The following is a 15,680-nucleotide window of genomic DNA, read 5'->3' as shown; positions in this document are numbered from 1 at the left end:
AAATAGGCCTAAATTATCACACACATATAAACAAATATCATTGCTTTATTGGACCTATTGTGTCTGAAATAAACTGTTTTTATCAGTCACCACTCATTCTTTCAAATGTTAGAGTAAAATTTGTACAAGTATGTATGCATGAATGAATGAAACCCACTCTACTAACCTTCTCTTTACTGCACAAGAAAACTAGGTCCAAATCATCTCATTAATTCCAGTAAGCTACTGTTGGTGCGGCATGTTTAGTGTTGTACTCCAAATGTCAAGCGTTGAACTTTCGTCATAGCAAAGTCATTTATGATGTCTTTAAAATACAGTTTATGGGCAAGTTGACGCTCTATGGAGATCTTTGCCAACCTCTTCTGGGACATGGTACACCGCAAGTAGTTGTTTTATGAGCTTCAAATTTCTGAAGGCCCACGTGCCTCAAGCCACAGTCACGGACAGAGACAGCAAAATGTGTCATGTGACAGACCAAACCATTTTTGCATTAATGGGAGGGAAAGTATTTTTTTACCCGAAAAATGCCTATATGCGCTAGTGAAAAGAAAAAACAAAACAATAAATTGATTCTGAATATTTGTAGTGGTATCTTAGTATATCAGTATACCAGCTGCGCCCTCTCGTCTCTCTGACAGCACGTTGAGACACACACACACACACACCGCCCACATAGCCCCGCCTCATCTCTGTGAGTCTTACTCGTCTCAATGCCATTGTAGTGCTATTTGGAAATACTTAGCATTTTAGGCAAATTAACAAGAAAATGTTCTATTAACGTTACTTAATTTCTAAGATCAGTTAATTAGATAATGTCATTATTTATAAAGGCCTTATCTAAAGAGAAAAACTAAATCGTTTCTACCAGAGAGAATCTGAGGAGCCTTTAATAAAAAATGGATACCGTCACTGTTATGTCAGTTTGAGTTATCAGTGGAGAGCTTCACAGAACACGTCTTCACACTGCCATGTTAAAATATAACGTGGCATATTTTAAAAAAAATGGCTGGTAAATCTTGGATTCCAGCTGCCAGTTTGGCCGACGGGATGGGGAAAAGTTATTGTCTCACCCTGTATGCAATTCCACAGCCTGTGGCTCATGTCCCTACAATCACATTGGTCTTCAGCAGCTGCACATATTGAAGACGTATGCTTCTGCTGTCTTGATATTATTCTAGATATCATTTATTTAATTATTTATTTTCTCATCGGAATTTGTGGTACCGTACTTTCAATCAGGTTCCTATCTCTTCAGGCTTGATCTGATCAGGCTTGTTTGTGATACACAGCTGGTGCAGCCTTGTGAGTCAGATTGAAAACGGTAAAACTGGCAGCGCGTTAACTAGGGGTGAGTGTCGGTGTGAGTACATCGGTATTGGTGATTGGATCTGGTGCGTCCATGCATATGTTTAGTCTGCATGTGCCATGTTAGTGTGTAATTTTGTATGAGCCTTTATACCGTATGTATGCCTGTGTTTCACAGGTTTACAGTTATTGCTAAAGGGCCAGTTCTGTTGGCTAAGACTGTTGCAGTGTGTGTGGGGGGTGTGCATAATGATACAGGGCAGCAGGCCATAGCCAGCCTCCTACCCACTGAGACTCTTGTTGTTGTGTTGTTCTGCTGTTTCATCACGGCCACCAAAACATCCTCAATTTCCTCCAATGAGGCTGGTCTCATTTTGCGGGAGGTCAGATCCTACAGAGGTGGCGGGGGATGAAAACCGTGCCTTGGAATATCTCTCACGGAAATGTAATACCGTGGCGTGTTGCCCTCTGCTCTGTTGCCGTCTGGCAGGCACCATGTCCCCTGGTTCCTCTCCCCAGAAGTCTTATCTCTCTTGGGTTATAAGGGAGATGGACGCCTGCTCTCCAGCCAGATGCGTGGTGCTGATGAGTGGGGTCATTTGTGGTTGGTTGGTTTGAAAAAGATATTATTAGATTGATAGTTTCAGCTAAATAATCCAGTTGGCCAAAGACACATTCGAACGGATTTATTAGCCAGGCAATCAATTTGGGCAAAACAACATTCCAACCATACTGGTAATTCCTCAACCCTGGTAATTGCAATTCCTGATGGCCATTATGTCATTATTGTAACAAGGTAGTATTTGCTAATAGCATATTAGCCTGGAAAGTAAACAGGATGAATCCGTCAGAGTGATTAGTATGGCCATGGCGGGCTTTTCCTTTTATTCTTCTGAGTGACTGCGTGTTGCCGTGTCACCCATGCTTTTTATGGTCATTTTTGTCATTTCACTGTGGTACACATAATCATGACAAATACAATTCTGAGAATAATCACTATGTTCTCTGCACTGTAGTGGTCAGTAATTTAATTGTAGCAGGTGTTTTCAAATCTCATTTTGAAAACAATACTTGTTAGTTGTGTAATTTGCCATTTCCCATCCAGACGCTGAAGACAAGATGTGTGACCAGTATGATGACTGCTACAGCTGCACGGCCAACACCAATGGCTGCCAGTGGTGTTCAGGCAAATGTCTATCTATGGGAAGCAACTGTACCGCTGCCACGGTAAGGAAGCTGGCCCAGGCTACGTAAGGCAACAAACATGTTTTTTTTACCTCGCAGAGGTCAGGCCATGTAGTGATACAAACCGGCTCTTTACCTTACAGAAGGGGCTCTGGCACAGTAATGTTTAAAAAATAATAATATTATCATAATTTTTTTATTATCTATATGTAGAATGTCTGTCCCCTCAAAAGTAGATCCAAACCACAGCTTACGCCGATCTGTTCATATACTGTACCATCTATGGCTGCACAACTAGTAAATGCCCGTTTAAGTCAGTCAAAGTGAAACTCGGAAAGAGTATTAAAGTGGGTTCACAGTTTGTAATATATGCATGTAAATAATATCTATATGCATGATTATATCTATCGTGCTCACAGACGGAGCGAAAACATTATCCCCACCTCCGGCCGTTCCGGCCAGGCGGAGATAATGACTTTTGTTTAATTGAAAAGTTTCACAGTATGATTTTAAAGTGTAAACATGCGCCTGATGTCAATCTTAACCTTGCTGCACTAATCAGTAAAACTCAAATAAGTGAGATGTGAATTCCCCAGAATTCCCCTTTAAATGTACTAACTAGCCTATACAACGGTGGAAACAGCGGCGAGAAGACAAACTTGGGAGAATTTAAAAAGAATTAAGTTATTTGGTCAACCCTAGGTGGGTTGGCGAAAGGGCCTTTCTGTGTGGAGTTTGTATGTTCTTCCTGTGTCCCTGTAGATGCCCTCACAAAAACATGCAGTAATCCTGGTCTCTATACTGCCTCCCCCTGGTCAGCAGGGGCGCCTGATAGAGGGGAAAGGAACTGGTTGGAATAACGTGTTCCTTCCACGCGCTACGTCCTACCGGGGAAACTCCCCCCTGTCAGGTGATAAGAAGCGGCCTGCTCACTCCTCATGCATTGAAGGAAGCATGAGCTCAGTTCGGGGCTCTACCCAGGCTGGCATAGGGAGAGTCGCGCCCAGGATTACAGCTTAGGCAATTGGCACTGGGTGAAAAAATGGGTTACAAAAATCGTGGAATAAAAAATATAAAAAAACAACACAGTTAAAAAACACAGCTAACTACAATATAAATATAAATTAGCTGACCAACCCCCATCCCACCTCCTCTCCCCCCCAGTGCTTCATTGTACAGTATAATGGCTAAAATCGTGGGATAAAAAAGAAGTTATTTAGTCAATGATATTTGATTTTGTCCACATCGCCCAGCCCTAGGCAGGGACTGAACCTCCGCTCCGACCTTTTGATCCTGAAATAATCTGTTTGTAAATCTGTCAAGCTAACAAATTAGGAAGCAAATGAAGATAAATGAACCCGTTTGTGTGCATATTTATTTATTAACTAGACCCTGTAAATATTCAAGCCCCATCAAGTTCTACTAAATACGCATCAGGTGCTTCTCACGCTGGATGATTGGGTGTTCATAAATAAACTCTTATACAGCATGCTACATGCATAATGAAATTGTCTTTCATTATAGCACAAGCACTTTCATCTTTCCCAGCCGAGTCTCATAAACATAAAAGGCTCACGTCGTCTTAATGAAATTCTTGCACATTCCATACAGTGTGTGCTGAAATTAATATTTCATTATATACACCACAAACGGCTGTCATTGTGCAGCAAGAAATGTAATAACTCCTCATCCCCTGCAACGCTTAAGAGATGGATGGCTTGTATTTGTTGTATATTTAATTATTTACCTGGTTTCTACCAGTACCTCACCAGGCGTAGCACTTTCCCATTTCTTTGTAAAACACTAATGGTAATCTTAACTGGCGGATCTGTTAAAGTTGCCTTGGTGTATTGTGGTTGATTCTTCCTGTACTCTTGTCTCTTTTAGGATGCTACCACAGCAAAGCCAAAGGCACCTTTTCCACATCTGGCTCATTCTACCCTATTCTATTTGACTGTATTTCCAGGGTGCCATAGCAGAGTATGAGGTCTGTCCTAAGGACAATCCTGCCTTCATCTGCAGTAAGAAGACCAGCTGTAAGAGCTGCTCTGTGGACCAGAACTGCCAGTGGGAGTCACGCAACCAGGAGTGCATTTCTCTGCCAGGTAGCTGCTGCTATTGAAATTGCATTCAATAAATGTCACATAATGCAAATAAACCTACGCCTACGTGCGCTGTCTGCGCACACACTGGACAGGATAAGTCAGGTTGCTGTCATAAATGGCCATTCTTTCTCCGGCACACAGTCACACATATACACCAGATGACAAACTCACCATATAATGCATCCCTTTATGCAAATAAAGATGTGCTTGCACGCACACAAACGTGGGCCTATTTCACACAACCCCGCACTTTCTGTCTCTATTGATATACCTTATGTAACAACGTGACTTCATAACAGAACCTTTCAGAAATGGAAATAAACATCAACAAAGAAATTGTCACGCAAATGGCAAAATAATTTAGATAATATAAATAAATATCTATGGTTTTAGCACTGATCAGCATGTCTCTCTCTTTCTCTCTCTCTCGTGAATGTTTATCTCTCTCTACTGAATGTCTCTGTGTTTCTGTCTCTTTGCTTTCCAGAGAACGTGTGTGGCGAGACCTGGCACTTGGTGGGTAACTCCTGCCTGAAGTTTCTCACGGCCAAAGACTCGTACGACAACGCCAAGCTGGCCTGCCGCAGCCACAACGCTGTGCTGGCTTCCCTCACCACCCAGAAGAAGGTGGACTTTGTCCTGAAAGAGCTGCAGATCATGAGTGTTGTGGTAAGGAGAACACAGATCATAGTGGTGGAGTTCAGGAGAACATCGATCATAAGTGTGAAGCGTTGCCACTTAAACCCTCTATTCTTAGTAAAACAGACCTGTACTTGTCTTGGACTGCTCTTTTCCGTCTATACCAAATCTCTTTGCCAAAAACAGCCGATCTACGCGACACGTTGTGGAGAGACACAGGAGAAGTGTCATAGTGGTGGTGGTCATGGACCAAAAAAAATGAATTTGTACAAGAGGAATATTTTGTTGTATCCTGGCATCATGGGCTGCATACAAAAAAGTGGATAAAGTGTGAGTCCAGTCAAGATTAAGACCTCCAGAATTTTGCTGTGAATCACAAAAATCCTACTTGTAGTGCTTCTATTGATGAGTTTTACCCTTTAGGGCAGTTCAGCCATTTCTAGACATGATCAGTCAATCCCAGCAAGGCAATTAAATCCATTTCAAACAGTAATTCAACCTAGGGCTGCCAGAGACTGAGCCCTCTTTGTTTACTACGCTACTACTACTGCATTTCAATTGATTTCTTCTGGGATGGATTACACAGTCTATTAAGTCAAGTTCAAGTTCCACTTACTGCCACACAGAGAGGCCAGTGGGTTTTGTGGATTTTGATTAGTGCAATAGAAGAACCCCTCTGACATTTAAAATGCACAGCAAACTTATGTGAAGTGGTCACCGTAAACACATACAACACAGAACAACAGTAATTTGCACATAATAGACAATGAAGTTCATGAATGCTGTTTTTTTTTAGCTAAACAGAAATGACCCCATGAATAACTCTCCCTTGCCAGAGGCCTCTTGTTTAAAAAGTTTCTTATGCATAAAACTTGCATTTACAAACCAATTAAAGCATCATTCATAATTCATACAAAAATTATTTTTAATGCATAACATTTCCACTTAAACCCAAGTGCATGCATAGTTTCTAAATGATGAAAAACTTACCTTGATGTTCAATTAAATTGTATTATTGTGCCAAATCACAAAAAAAAATCTTAAGACACTACATACAGTATAGAGCAGAGACCCGTGTTTGTATAGATATTTCATTTCCATCAATATCCATTTTACAAATGCGGTTAACACATTCCCTGCCATTGACGGAGATCTCCGTCATTTCAAATCCACCCGTTCACCGCCATTGACGGAGATATCTGTCATAAAAAAAAAAAAAAAGACAGTCGTTTGATGTCGTTTTTCACACAGAACCAGGAGATAACGCGATCCAAAGATATACTGCTCCATTCACTTCCTGGTTAAAGTATTTGGGAAATATTCTGTATCTCGGCTCCTGTGTTTTACTTTGTATTTTTGGCGAAACATGCTATTTGCAACTGGGTGTAACAAGCGAACGGGAGGTCGCGATGACATTTTCTTTTTCTTCACAGAAGCACAGTGGAACCCTCTGTGATTAGCAACCAAAAACGTTGTTCCCATCAGGGAATCGATCATACTGGATATACTGTATATATTATATTCTGTCGTTCTTGAAAGATTAGTCAGAATGCTCAAAAATGCTGGCAGAAGCTACAGCCTGTTAGTGAATGTGTTAATGTTTATTTTTTGTATATGTATGTATATGATTCATTGAGGGGGCACAAAGTGCTTCAATGTAAAGCTTTTAAAAATGTAATTTTAATGATCCTATGAGAGAAGACCGACTCCACCTTGTATCTCGTTACAGTACAAAGCTACAGTGACACCATGGGTGGGGCTGAGGAAGATCAATGTGTCATATTGGTGCTGGGAGGACATGTCACCCTTCACCAACACCTCTCTGCAGTGGTTGCCCGGAGAGCCCAGCGACGCAGGTTTCTGTGGCTACCTGGCTGAACCCGCTTCCAGCGGCCTCAAGGCTCAGACCTGCATCAACCCCGTCAATGGCAGCCTGTGTGAACGCCCAGGTGGGTCGAGAGAAAAGAAATGGATGGCGTTTGGTTTGGTGCTCCAGTGAGTGGGTACAGACTGGGGACCAAGAGTGGTCAACTATTAATTACAGTATGGGCCTGAATGTAAGACTTGTTTCTGGAAATTACATAAATTATGAAAAAGTGATATACAGTATTTCAATTTGACTTATAAGTCATTATCAGGGGTAAAATTGCGGCAGAGACATTTTGAGCTGAGCTCCACCTCCTGGCTCCTTATTTCTTTGACACTAGACGGTACACAGTGTGCCCAACTCTACTTCTCTCTTCATCCCCATCCTCTCCTTCAATTCTAGTGAACAATCAGAGGTTGTCTTTTCCATGTTTACTTTTGTTTTCTTGCCTGAATCGCCGCTGTCTCCACCATCGTTCCTTAATACAGATAACAAAGTATACAGTATGGTATACTTCAAATAATTGTCTCCGCCAGGCCGAAGGCATGGCGAGAGAGTATGTTTTACCCTCCGTCCGTCCGTGTGTGTGTCTGTGTGTTAGCAGCTAATCTCCGGCACCGTTGGCCCGGTCGCTCCGAAACTGTGCACACACACTCCCTGGATGCCAATTCAGAACCTCTGCCCCAATTTTTTTCACATGGGCCTGTTATAGCGCCACCAGGAGGCCGATTTGTGCAAAACCCTTTTTTTTTTTACATTACTCCTACAGATTTTATCCAAACGTCATGCAAATCGGTACACAGTATCTCTATAGTCATGTGATCAACACGGATCTGTCCGATTTCCCATATTCCATCCTCATTGCCTATGGTTGGCTTCCAAAGTTTGCAGGATTGGTCCGTTTTGAACAAAAAGCCTCAAACTATGCACGCAGCTTGCGATTTCCGTGAAATTTCACACGCACATTCCCACTAGGCCGAGGAAGAAATGCCACCCTTTTCACATTGGCCTGTTATAGTGCCATCAGCAGGTCTAATTTAGCAAAACACATTTTTGGAACAAAATGCCTCAAATCATGAATGCAGTGTCTGATTGCCGTGAAAGACCTAAGAATAAATGGCACCCTTTTCACATTGGCCTATTATAGCGCCACCAGGAGGCCAGAATAACGTACCTGACCTGGCGGAGACCTGTGCTCCGAGGAGCACTTTTTCTAGTTCCACAGTGCTTTTTATTTTGGTTAATAACGTCAAATTAGGTCATTATAAGGCAAGGCAAGTTTATTTGTATAGTACAACACAACAACAATGCAATTCAAATTGCTTTACATAAATCATTAAGCCTTAACTGATTCACTGCCAATCACGTAGATCTACACGAACCCATTTAAAGCCGCCACGTGCCAATCGCGTAGATCTACGTGAACTAAAAATAAATAAAAAATTTGACCCAAAGACCAAGGAGATATGATTTTTCGAAGATCTAGACTCCTATCCACTTCCTTGTTAACTTAAAACTTAAAAATTATGTATCTCGGCTCCTGAGTACTTTTTTTTTTTTTTTACTTTTTTCAATGAAAAACTCTGGCACTGGCTAAAAAAATATAAAAACACCTCTGGCAGTTAATGGGTTAAGACACAGTGTATAAAGAGTGCCATAAAAACAAAAAGCTAAATAAAAAGAAGTAAAAACTAGAAAAAGTGCTCCTCGGAGCACAGGTCTCCGCCAGGTCAGGTTAGTTATTGTGGCCTCCTGGTGGCGCTATAATAGGCCAATGTGAAAAGGGTGGCATTTCTTCCTCGGCCTAGTGGGAATGTGCGTGCAAATTTTCACGGAAATCGCACGCCACGTTCATGATTTCAGACATTTTGTTCAAAACGGACCAATCCTGCAAACTTTGGAAGTCAACCTTAGCCAATCAGGATGGAATATGAAATACCGGACAGATGCGTCTTGATCACATGACTATAGAGATACTGTGTACCGATTTGCGTGATGTTTGGATAAAATCTGAAGGATTAATATCCAAAAATATATTTGACATAAGTCGGCCTCCTGGTGGCGCTGTAAAAAGCAGATGTGAAAAATGCAGTGCAGATGTTTTTCCTTGGCCTCTAGAGAGTAGGCGTGCAAAGTTTCACGCAGATCGGTGCAGTTATAGTTAAAAATGCAAATCGGCCTGTTATAGCGCCACCATGAGGCTGATGTGAAAAGTTTTAAGTGCCATTTCTTCCTCGGCCTAGTGGGAATGTGCGTGTGCAATTTTATGGAAATGGCAAGCTGCGTTCATGATTTGAGGCAGTTTGTTGAAAACGGACCAATCCTGCAAACTTTGGATGGTAACCTTAGCCAATGAGGATGGAATATGGGAAAGCGGACAGATCAGGGTTGATCACATGACTATAGAGATACTGTGTACCGATTTGCATGAGGTTTGGTTAAAAACTGTAGGAGTAATGGGAAAAAATGGGTTTTGCACAAATCGGCCTCCTGGTGGCGCTATAACAGGCCCATGTGAAAAATTTGAGGCAGAGGTTCGGAATTGGCATCCAGGGAGTGTGTGTGCACAGTTTCGCAGCGACCGGGCCAACGGTGCCGGAGATTTGGTGCTAACACACAGACAGGACACACGGACGGACGGACGGACGGACGGACGGACACACGGACGGACGGACAGGGGCGAAAACATACTCTCTCGCCATGCCTTTCGGCCTGGCGGAGACAATAAAACGGAAAGATAAGATGGAGACCTAACACCCTTAGTACTTCCAGGGTTTGGCTTCATCTTCCATTAGATGTTCCCCCATGCTAAAGCTGTACTACTCACTCATGATACTATAAGCTTTTCTTTTAGTTTTTAACCTAACTCGTCTCCAACCTGTTATTTCCAGCCAATCACAGTGCCAAGCAGTGTCGGACGCCATGCGCCATGCGGGCCACCTGCAACGAGTGTACCAGCAGCAGCTCAGAGTGCATGTGGTGCAGCAACATGAAGCAGTGTGTCGACTCCAACGCTTATGTTGCCTCCTTCCCCTTTGGACAGTGCATGGAGTGGTACACCATGAACAGCTGTCCACGTAAGCATAATGTCATCTCCTCCTTCCTGCCCTGGATGTAACTTAGTCATTGTTGGTACATATAGCCTGATTTATACTTAGTCATGTGACGGTGTCCCGGGGCAAAAATAGCTGATCTACAAGCTCATTAGCTTGTTACGATGTGACTTATCGAAAGCTTGTAAATCTGCTCTTTTCGTCGTGAGACACTCTCTTACGACTAAGTAAAAACTAGGCATACTTTACGCGTGAAGTTCAAAGGGAACCTCACACATATAAATTGGTCCGTGGTTATGATGCTTTAAGTGCTCAAAGAGGGCAGACTTTATATCTTTGAACAGTAATGAGTCTAACGTTCATTTACGTACAGTACAAACAAAAAAGGTTCATTGTGTGCTGACCCCTTACTTCAAAGGGATGTATTTTGTCGGCTCAATGACTTACAAAAGTAGAAAATTCAGGTAATTATCATGCACTTATTTTTCTTCCCAAACCCACATCATTAACCTTCACATAAGCCAGAACAGTCCCACGTGACTTTTGAATTGGCCTTTGAGAGATTGGTAAACTAAGGACAAATGAAAGATACACATAATAAAGAAAATTAAGGTGGAAATGGTAGAATAAAGTCTGCATACTGATATTCTCCTGCTGAAGGTTATGTATTGGAGCACTATGTAATGACATTTAACTGATGTTTCTGATGATCTATTCTATTGCCTTTGTTGCGGCAATAACCCAATATCCTCCAGAGACTCAGCCAAGTTCATCTAAATCTTTGACTTTATTTTAATGCAGACGCCATTTTAATTACGATTTTCCAATAGATGACAGGGGAGCGCGGGGGGGGGGGGCTATGACAAGGTTGTTTTTTAACCTTTGAGGCAGGTGCAATTAAGGTCTGGCTCAAAGGCCTCTTGAGGGGTACACGTTTGGAGATTAGAACATAATGTATATTGTTAACACATTCCCCAGCTGCTTTTTTATCTGTTGTGTAGTAGTCAGCGCCCTGTTGTTGTTTTTGTTAATGTGCTTGTTTTTATTCATCTAACCAGGCAGTTCAATTAGGAAGCAAGTTCTTATTTGCAACAAAGGCCTGGTTAAAAGGCCTCAAGAGGAATGGCGGGAGTAAAGAAGACTAATAGCAAGAGTTCAGGGCAGGCTGTTCATGCATTTTGAATTGTGTAACAACATTTTAGCAAAGACAATGAAAAACACACATATATATATATATATATATATATATTAAAAAATCACACTAAACTGGTAGAGTTTGGGCTATAACGCTAAAGGCCCATTTTATGCTTTGAGTGTCGATTAGCACGTTGCACTACGCATAAATTGGCCTAACCCAATGCTAGATCCAACCCTAACCCGATGCTAGACTCAATAAAAAATCTGAGATTTTGAAATGTTAAGTCTTGTTGAAGTTCTTGTGTACAGTTGTAGGATAAGCTTTTCATTAAGCCAACAAGCTTAAAATAGCTTGAAGTCATTGTGCTGAAACATCAGATTTTATGCTGATCTGTTTTTTTTCCCCTTCTATCAATGCAACTAATGCTGACATAGTCCGACTTGGGAACAGCCCAGCCACTAAATTACACTCTTTGCTACTGAGCAGGGGTTAAGTGCCTTGCTCAATGGTAAGGCGAAGGTAATCAGAGAGGGAAGGGAGAGTGTTGATCATTCACTTTTCACTGGCCACTGTGGCCAGATAATCGGCAATTGTCTTGTCATGAGCATCCAAGCTATCAATGTCCAAGTATTGATCAAGCCCTATCAGATGGGTAGCTTGAGACTCTTTAGTGGAACATTTAGAGACACGTTTTTACTTAACAAAAAAGGTGAAAGTTTTAATATGATGAATAATGAAATCAAATTTTTTTTTTTGTCCTGTCACCTGATAAAAAAATTGCTATTCTATAGCAATTTAATTTAAACATTTGTCTTTTTACTGCAGCTGAGAACTGCTCAGGATACAGGACCTGTGGACAGTGTCTGGATCAGCCGGGCTGCGGTTGGTGCACTGACCCCAGTAACACAGGGAAGGGCCAGTGCATCGAGGGCTCATATCGGGGACCCTTCCAGACCTCTGTCCCCGCTCCCTCCACCCTGCCTGGCCTCCCTTCCAGTCCCCAACCAGCCCTCAATGCCAGCATGTGTCCTGGAGAAGCAAAGTACAACTGGTCCTTCATCCACTGTCCAGGTGATGAGTCTCTTTTTAACTATGTATTTATTTTAGCTTTTAAAGGAAATGGTATATAATACAATATACACAGGAACACATTGCAATATGCACACACCAACAGAATACAATGAAATGCACTACAAATACACAAAGTAGAACCCTGCTCAGTGTAATGTAATGTAATCATGTTCATAATACCGTATGTAGACAAAATAACTAATCTACTACTGTATACTGTATGTGGTAACAGACAAGATACTATGAACACACAGCCAAACACTATAAGACTCATAAGAATGTGGAGTTAATTCCAAAGACATAAACACGGTAGCGTGCTTAACTTTCATCACCACCAGCATTGTGTCGCATGTGTCCATCAGTGGACATCTCACCTTGACATGTTTCTTCCATTTCGTCAACATCCTACACTCGTCACTGTCCAATGTCCGGTGTGACAGCTTGCCAGTGTAACGGCCACAGCCAGTGTGTCAACGAGAGCGTGTGTGAGAAGTGTGAAGACTTGACGACCGGGCGACACTGCGAGAGCTGCATCTCCGGTTTCTACGGAGATCCCACAAACGGGGGAAACTGCCAGCGTGAGTTGTCAATTAGTCGATCAATAAATTATTCAGTCCTTCTGCATTGTTTCATTAAGGCTGTTGGTATTTCACAGTCGGCACTGTGTGTGTTTGCTTTATTCCTTCGGGGATGTTAAATATTTATTATCCTCTAAGGGCGGCGGTCAAACGGTGGGGAAATCAGTAAACCAATCAATCTCTCTGCATTGCTTCGTTAAGCTTTCTGATATACTGTGCTTATGTTATGTTTGCTTGTTTTAAGTGTTGCCAGAGTTTAGACCTCTTTAGACTTTATTCACTTCTTCATATACACCTTGGAAGTAGGGATGCGTGTGCCGCAAACCCCTACACTGTTTGCTCATTCTACCAGCTCCCAGCTATAAAGTGAAGCGTGCTTTGGGGATTTTAAAGATTTACTGTACTCCAAGCCAAGACTGACAGTCAATCAATCAGTCAATAAGCGCCTATGTAGCCTCATTTAGCTTCTCTCTACTGTTACAGTGAGATCGTATGTTTGTGCTTACTAGCTCCAAGCTGTAAAGTAAAGTGACCCTCGGGGGATATTATAGATTTGCTCCGTGGCTGAAAGTGACAGTCAGTCGATCAATTCAATTCATGAAGCTTTATTGAAGCATTCAATTGACGACGTGTAAAATCAATCTTACTTTGTTAGATCCAGAGTGCAAAGCACATTACCAACACATCTCGGCTTAGATCAAGCAATTAAACATGTGTAGAGTTCTTGATTATCCCGCTGGCTTTCCCTCCTCCTGCTCTCCATTTATCTTATATATATTTGAACTGAGCATTATCAATTTAGTTTTTCGTATTTCTGGGGATGGAGCTTTTTCATGTATGAGTATTTGTCACACTATAGAGCCACGTGTACTTACTCAGTAAGCCACAGATCAGTGATAATACAGTTCTGTAACATGATTCATATTGGCATAGAAGCCAAGATGCTTTCACAACAACTAGAGCAACATACACACTCGCAGACGAGGCCCTTTATTTACTGTCTGAACTGCTGCTGTACTTCTGCTGTGTCCTCAACAGAACATGGGGTTTTTGTACAGCTCTGAGATTTCATGCAGAATAAATCAAGGGTGACTGTTACAACAACTGTATACATTACTGCAACCCGTAGGAAGATGTGCAGGAAAAATCGAAACAAAGGACTTCCGTACTGTTCACCAATCACTAATGCAGGATAAATGTAACAAGAAATGTGTGCCCAAAGGGAGCTTCTACAATAACTACTACTGTAGTAGTGTGTATATAGTATTAATGCAGGATAGACACAGGACAAATGCCCATAGGGGGAACCTCTACAGCAGCTACTACTGTATACAGTATTGTTGCAAAATAGATGATGATAGATATAAATATGTGATGGTTGGGACTTCCATCTGCCAGTGGCTACTGGCTACCATGAGAGACATCTGTCATGAAAATCAGTTCATAAATCATCAAACAGAAAGAAGCGTCCCTGCATTGTTGGCCGTGAACACAACTAGCAAATCAGGGGCATCAGAGGAAAGATACAAGTTTAATCAAAGATATACACTGTTACTGCCCTAATTAAAGCACTGGAGGGCATGTGCTGTCTTGGCTGGACCAGTATTTAGACCCATATCTGAGACCAGTGTAATATTTGAGACCAACGCAATATCAGGGACTAGTGTAATGTCCGAATAAAGTGTTTACATTTTTGTTTCAAATGTTGGTTTTGTTTTTTTTACCTCAAACCTTTGAATCCGTGTCCCAATTTGTGTTACTGTACTTAATAGTCAAATCAAGAGTTTGCACTCATCCCTAATTAAAGTCAGTGAAAGTCGTTGCATTTCTCCTCAACAACTTGTGTTTGTGATGCTGAAAGTGTAGGGTTATTGTTGGTTGTTTTTGTAGTTTTGTAGTTGTTTTACTTTACGAATTCTTTTTATCCCAATTGTGACAGCACCATTGTATTTTTTGTGGGAGGGGGAGAGAGAGGGAGCGAGGAGCCTATTTCACCCATGCAATAACACAGCCAATGCTCGGTACCGTAACCTGAAAATGGTTGATTGATTGGCAAAGCAATAACCCTGGCAAAGCCGGGCAAGCTGATAATTTTCTGCTTGTTTAAAGTTACAGCTTTTCACAGCTTTTCACTTATAGCTCATCTCATGCTTCAGCCAACCTTGATTGTCTTATAGGTTTTCCTTTTTTTTTGGTGATGCTTTGAGTGCAGTGTAGTTTTTCATTATAGATCTTCTTTCTTCTTGTGATCTTTGTATGTAATGAGAGGGATTTTTTTGTATACCTGTTTTTTATTCATTTTCTTCTTCTTCTTTTTTTTCTTCCTAGTCACTTTGAGTACCTTGAACAAGCACAGTACAATTAAAATATATTATTATTAATTACAAAGGTTAATAACATGTAGCTGTACTTGTTGTGTTTTCCCTCAGCTTGCAAGTGTAACGGGCACGCCAGCATGTGTAACCCTGGGAATGGGAAGTGTTTCTGCACCACCAAGGGTATTAAAGGGGACCGCTGTCACCTGTGAGTCTCCCTACAGCCGTCCTTATTCTCTGTCCCCTGTCCTTCTCTCCTTGTTACCTCTTCCACTTCCTGGGTGAGCGCTCGCTTTGGTTTACTCAACGCCCTGCGCATGTGCAAGGTTTTTTTTTTCAATGACTTTTTAAATCAATGGCAGGACTTGAGGCTTGTGAGGCGTGCCTTCGCCAAGCAGACAATGGTGTCACACGTCAATGAGCG

General features: G+C 41.7%; 1 protein-coding gene across 2 annotated transcripts in view; it reads left to right on the top strand.

Annotated features, from left to right (window-relative positions):
• atrn (attractin) overlaps positions 1-15,680 on the top strand; it is a 162,872-nt gene that overhangs the window by 51,615 nt on the left and 95,577 nt on the right. For both annotated transcript variants that reach the window (XM_080413852.1, XM_080413851.1), the window contains exons 13-20: positions 2,411-2,532; positions 4,457-4,595; positions 5,083-5,264; positions 6,964-7,183; positions 9,993-10,178; positions 12,118-12,363; positions 12,804-12,941; positions 15,371-15,464. In XM_080413852.1, coding sequence (XP_080269978.1) covers positions 2,411-2,532; positions 4,457-4,595; positions 5,083-5,264; positions 6,964-7,183; positions 9,993-10,178; positions 12,118-12,363; positions 12,804-12,941; positions 15,371-15,464 — 1,327 coding nt within the window. The remainder of the gene's footprint in view (positions 1-2,410; positions 2,533-4,456; positions 4,596-5,082; positions 5,265-6,963; positions 7,184-9,992; positions 10,179-12,117; positions 12,364-12,803; positions 12,942-15,370; positions 15,465-15,680) is intronic.

This window comes from Gymnoscopelus braueri (genome assembly GCF_963280865.1).
Source record: "Gymnoscopelus braueri genome assembly, chromosome: 19".
Taxonomy (NCBI): Eukaryota; Metazoa; Chordata; class Actinopteri; order Myctophiformes; family Myctophidae; genus Gymnoscopelus; species Gymnoscopelus braueri.
Note: the sequence above shows the minus strand (reverse complement) of the source record. Positions and strands in the feature narration are given on the sequence as shown.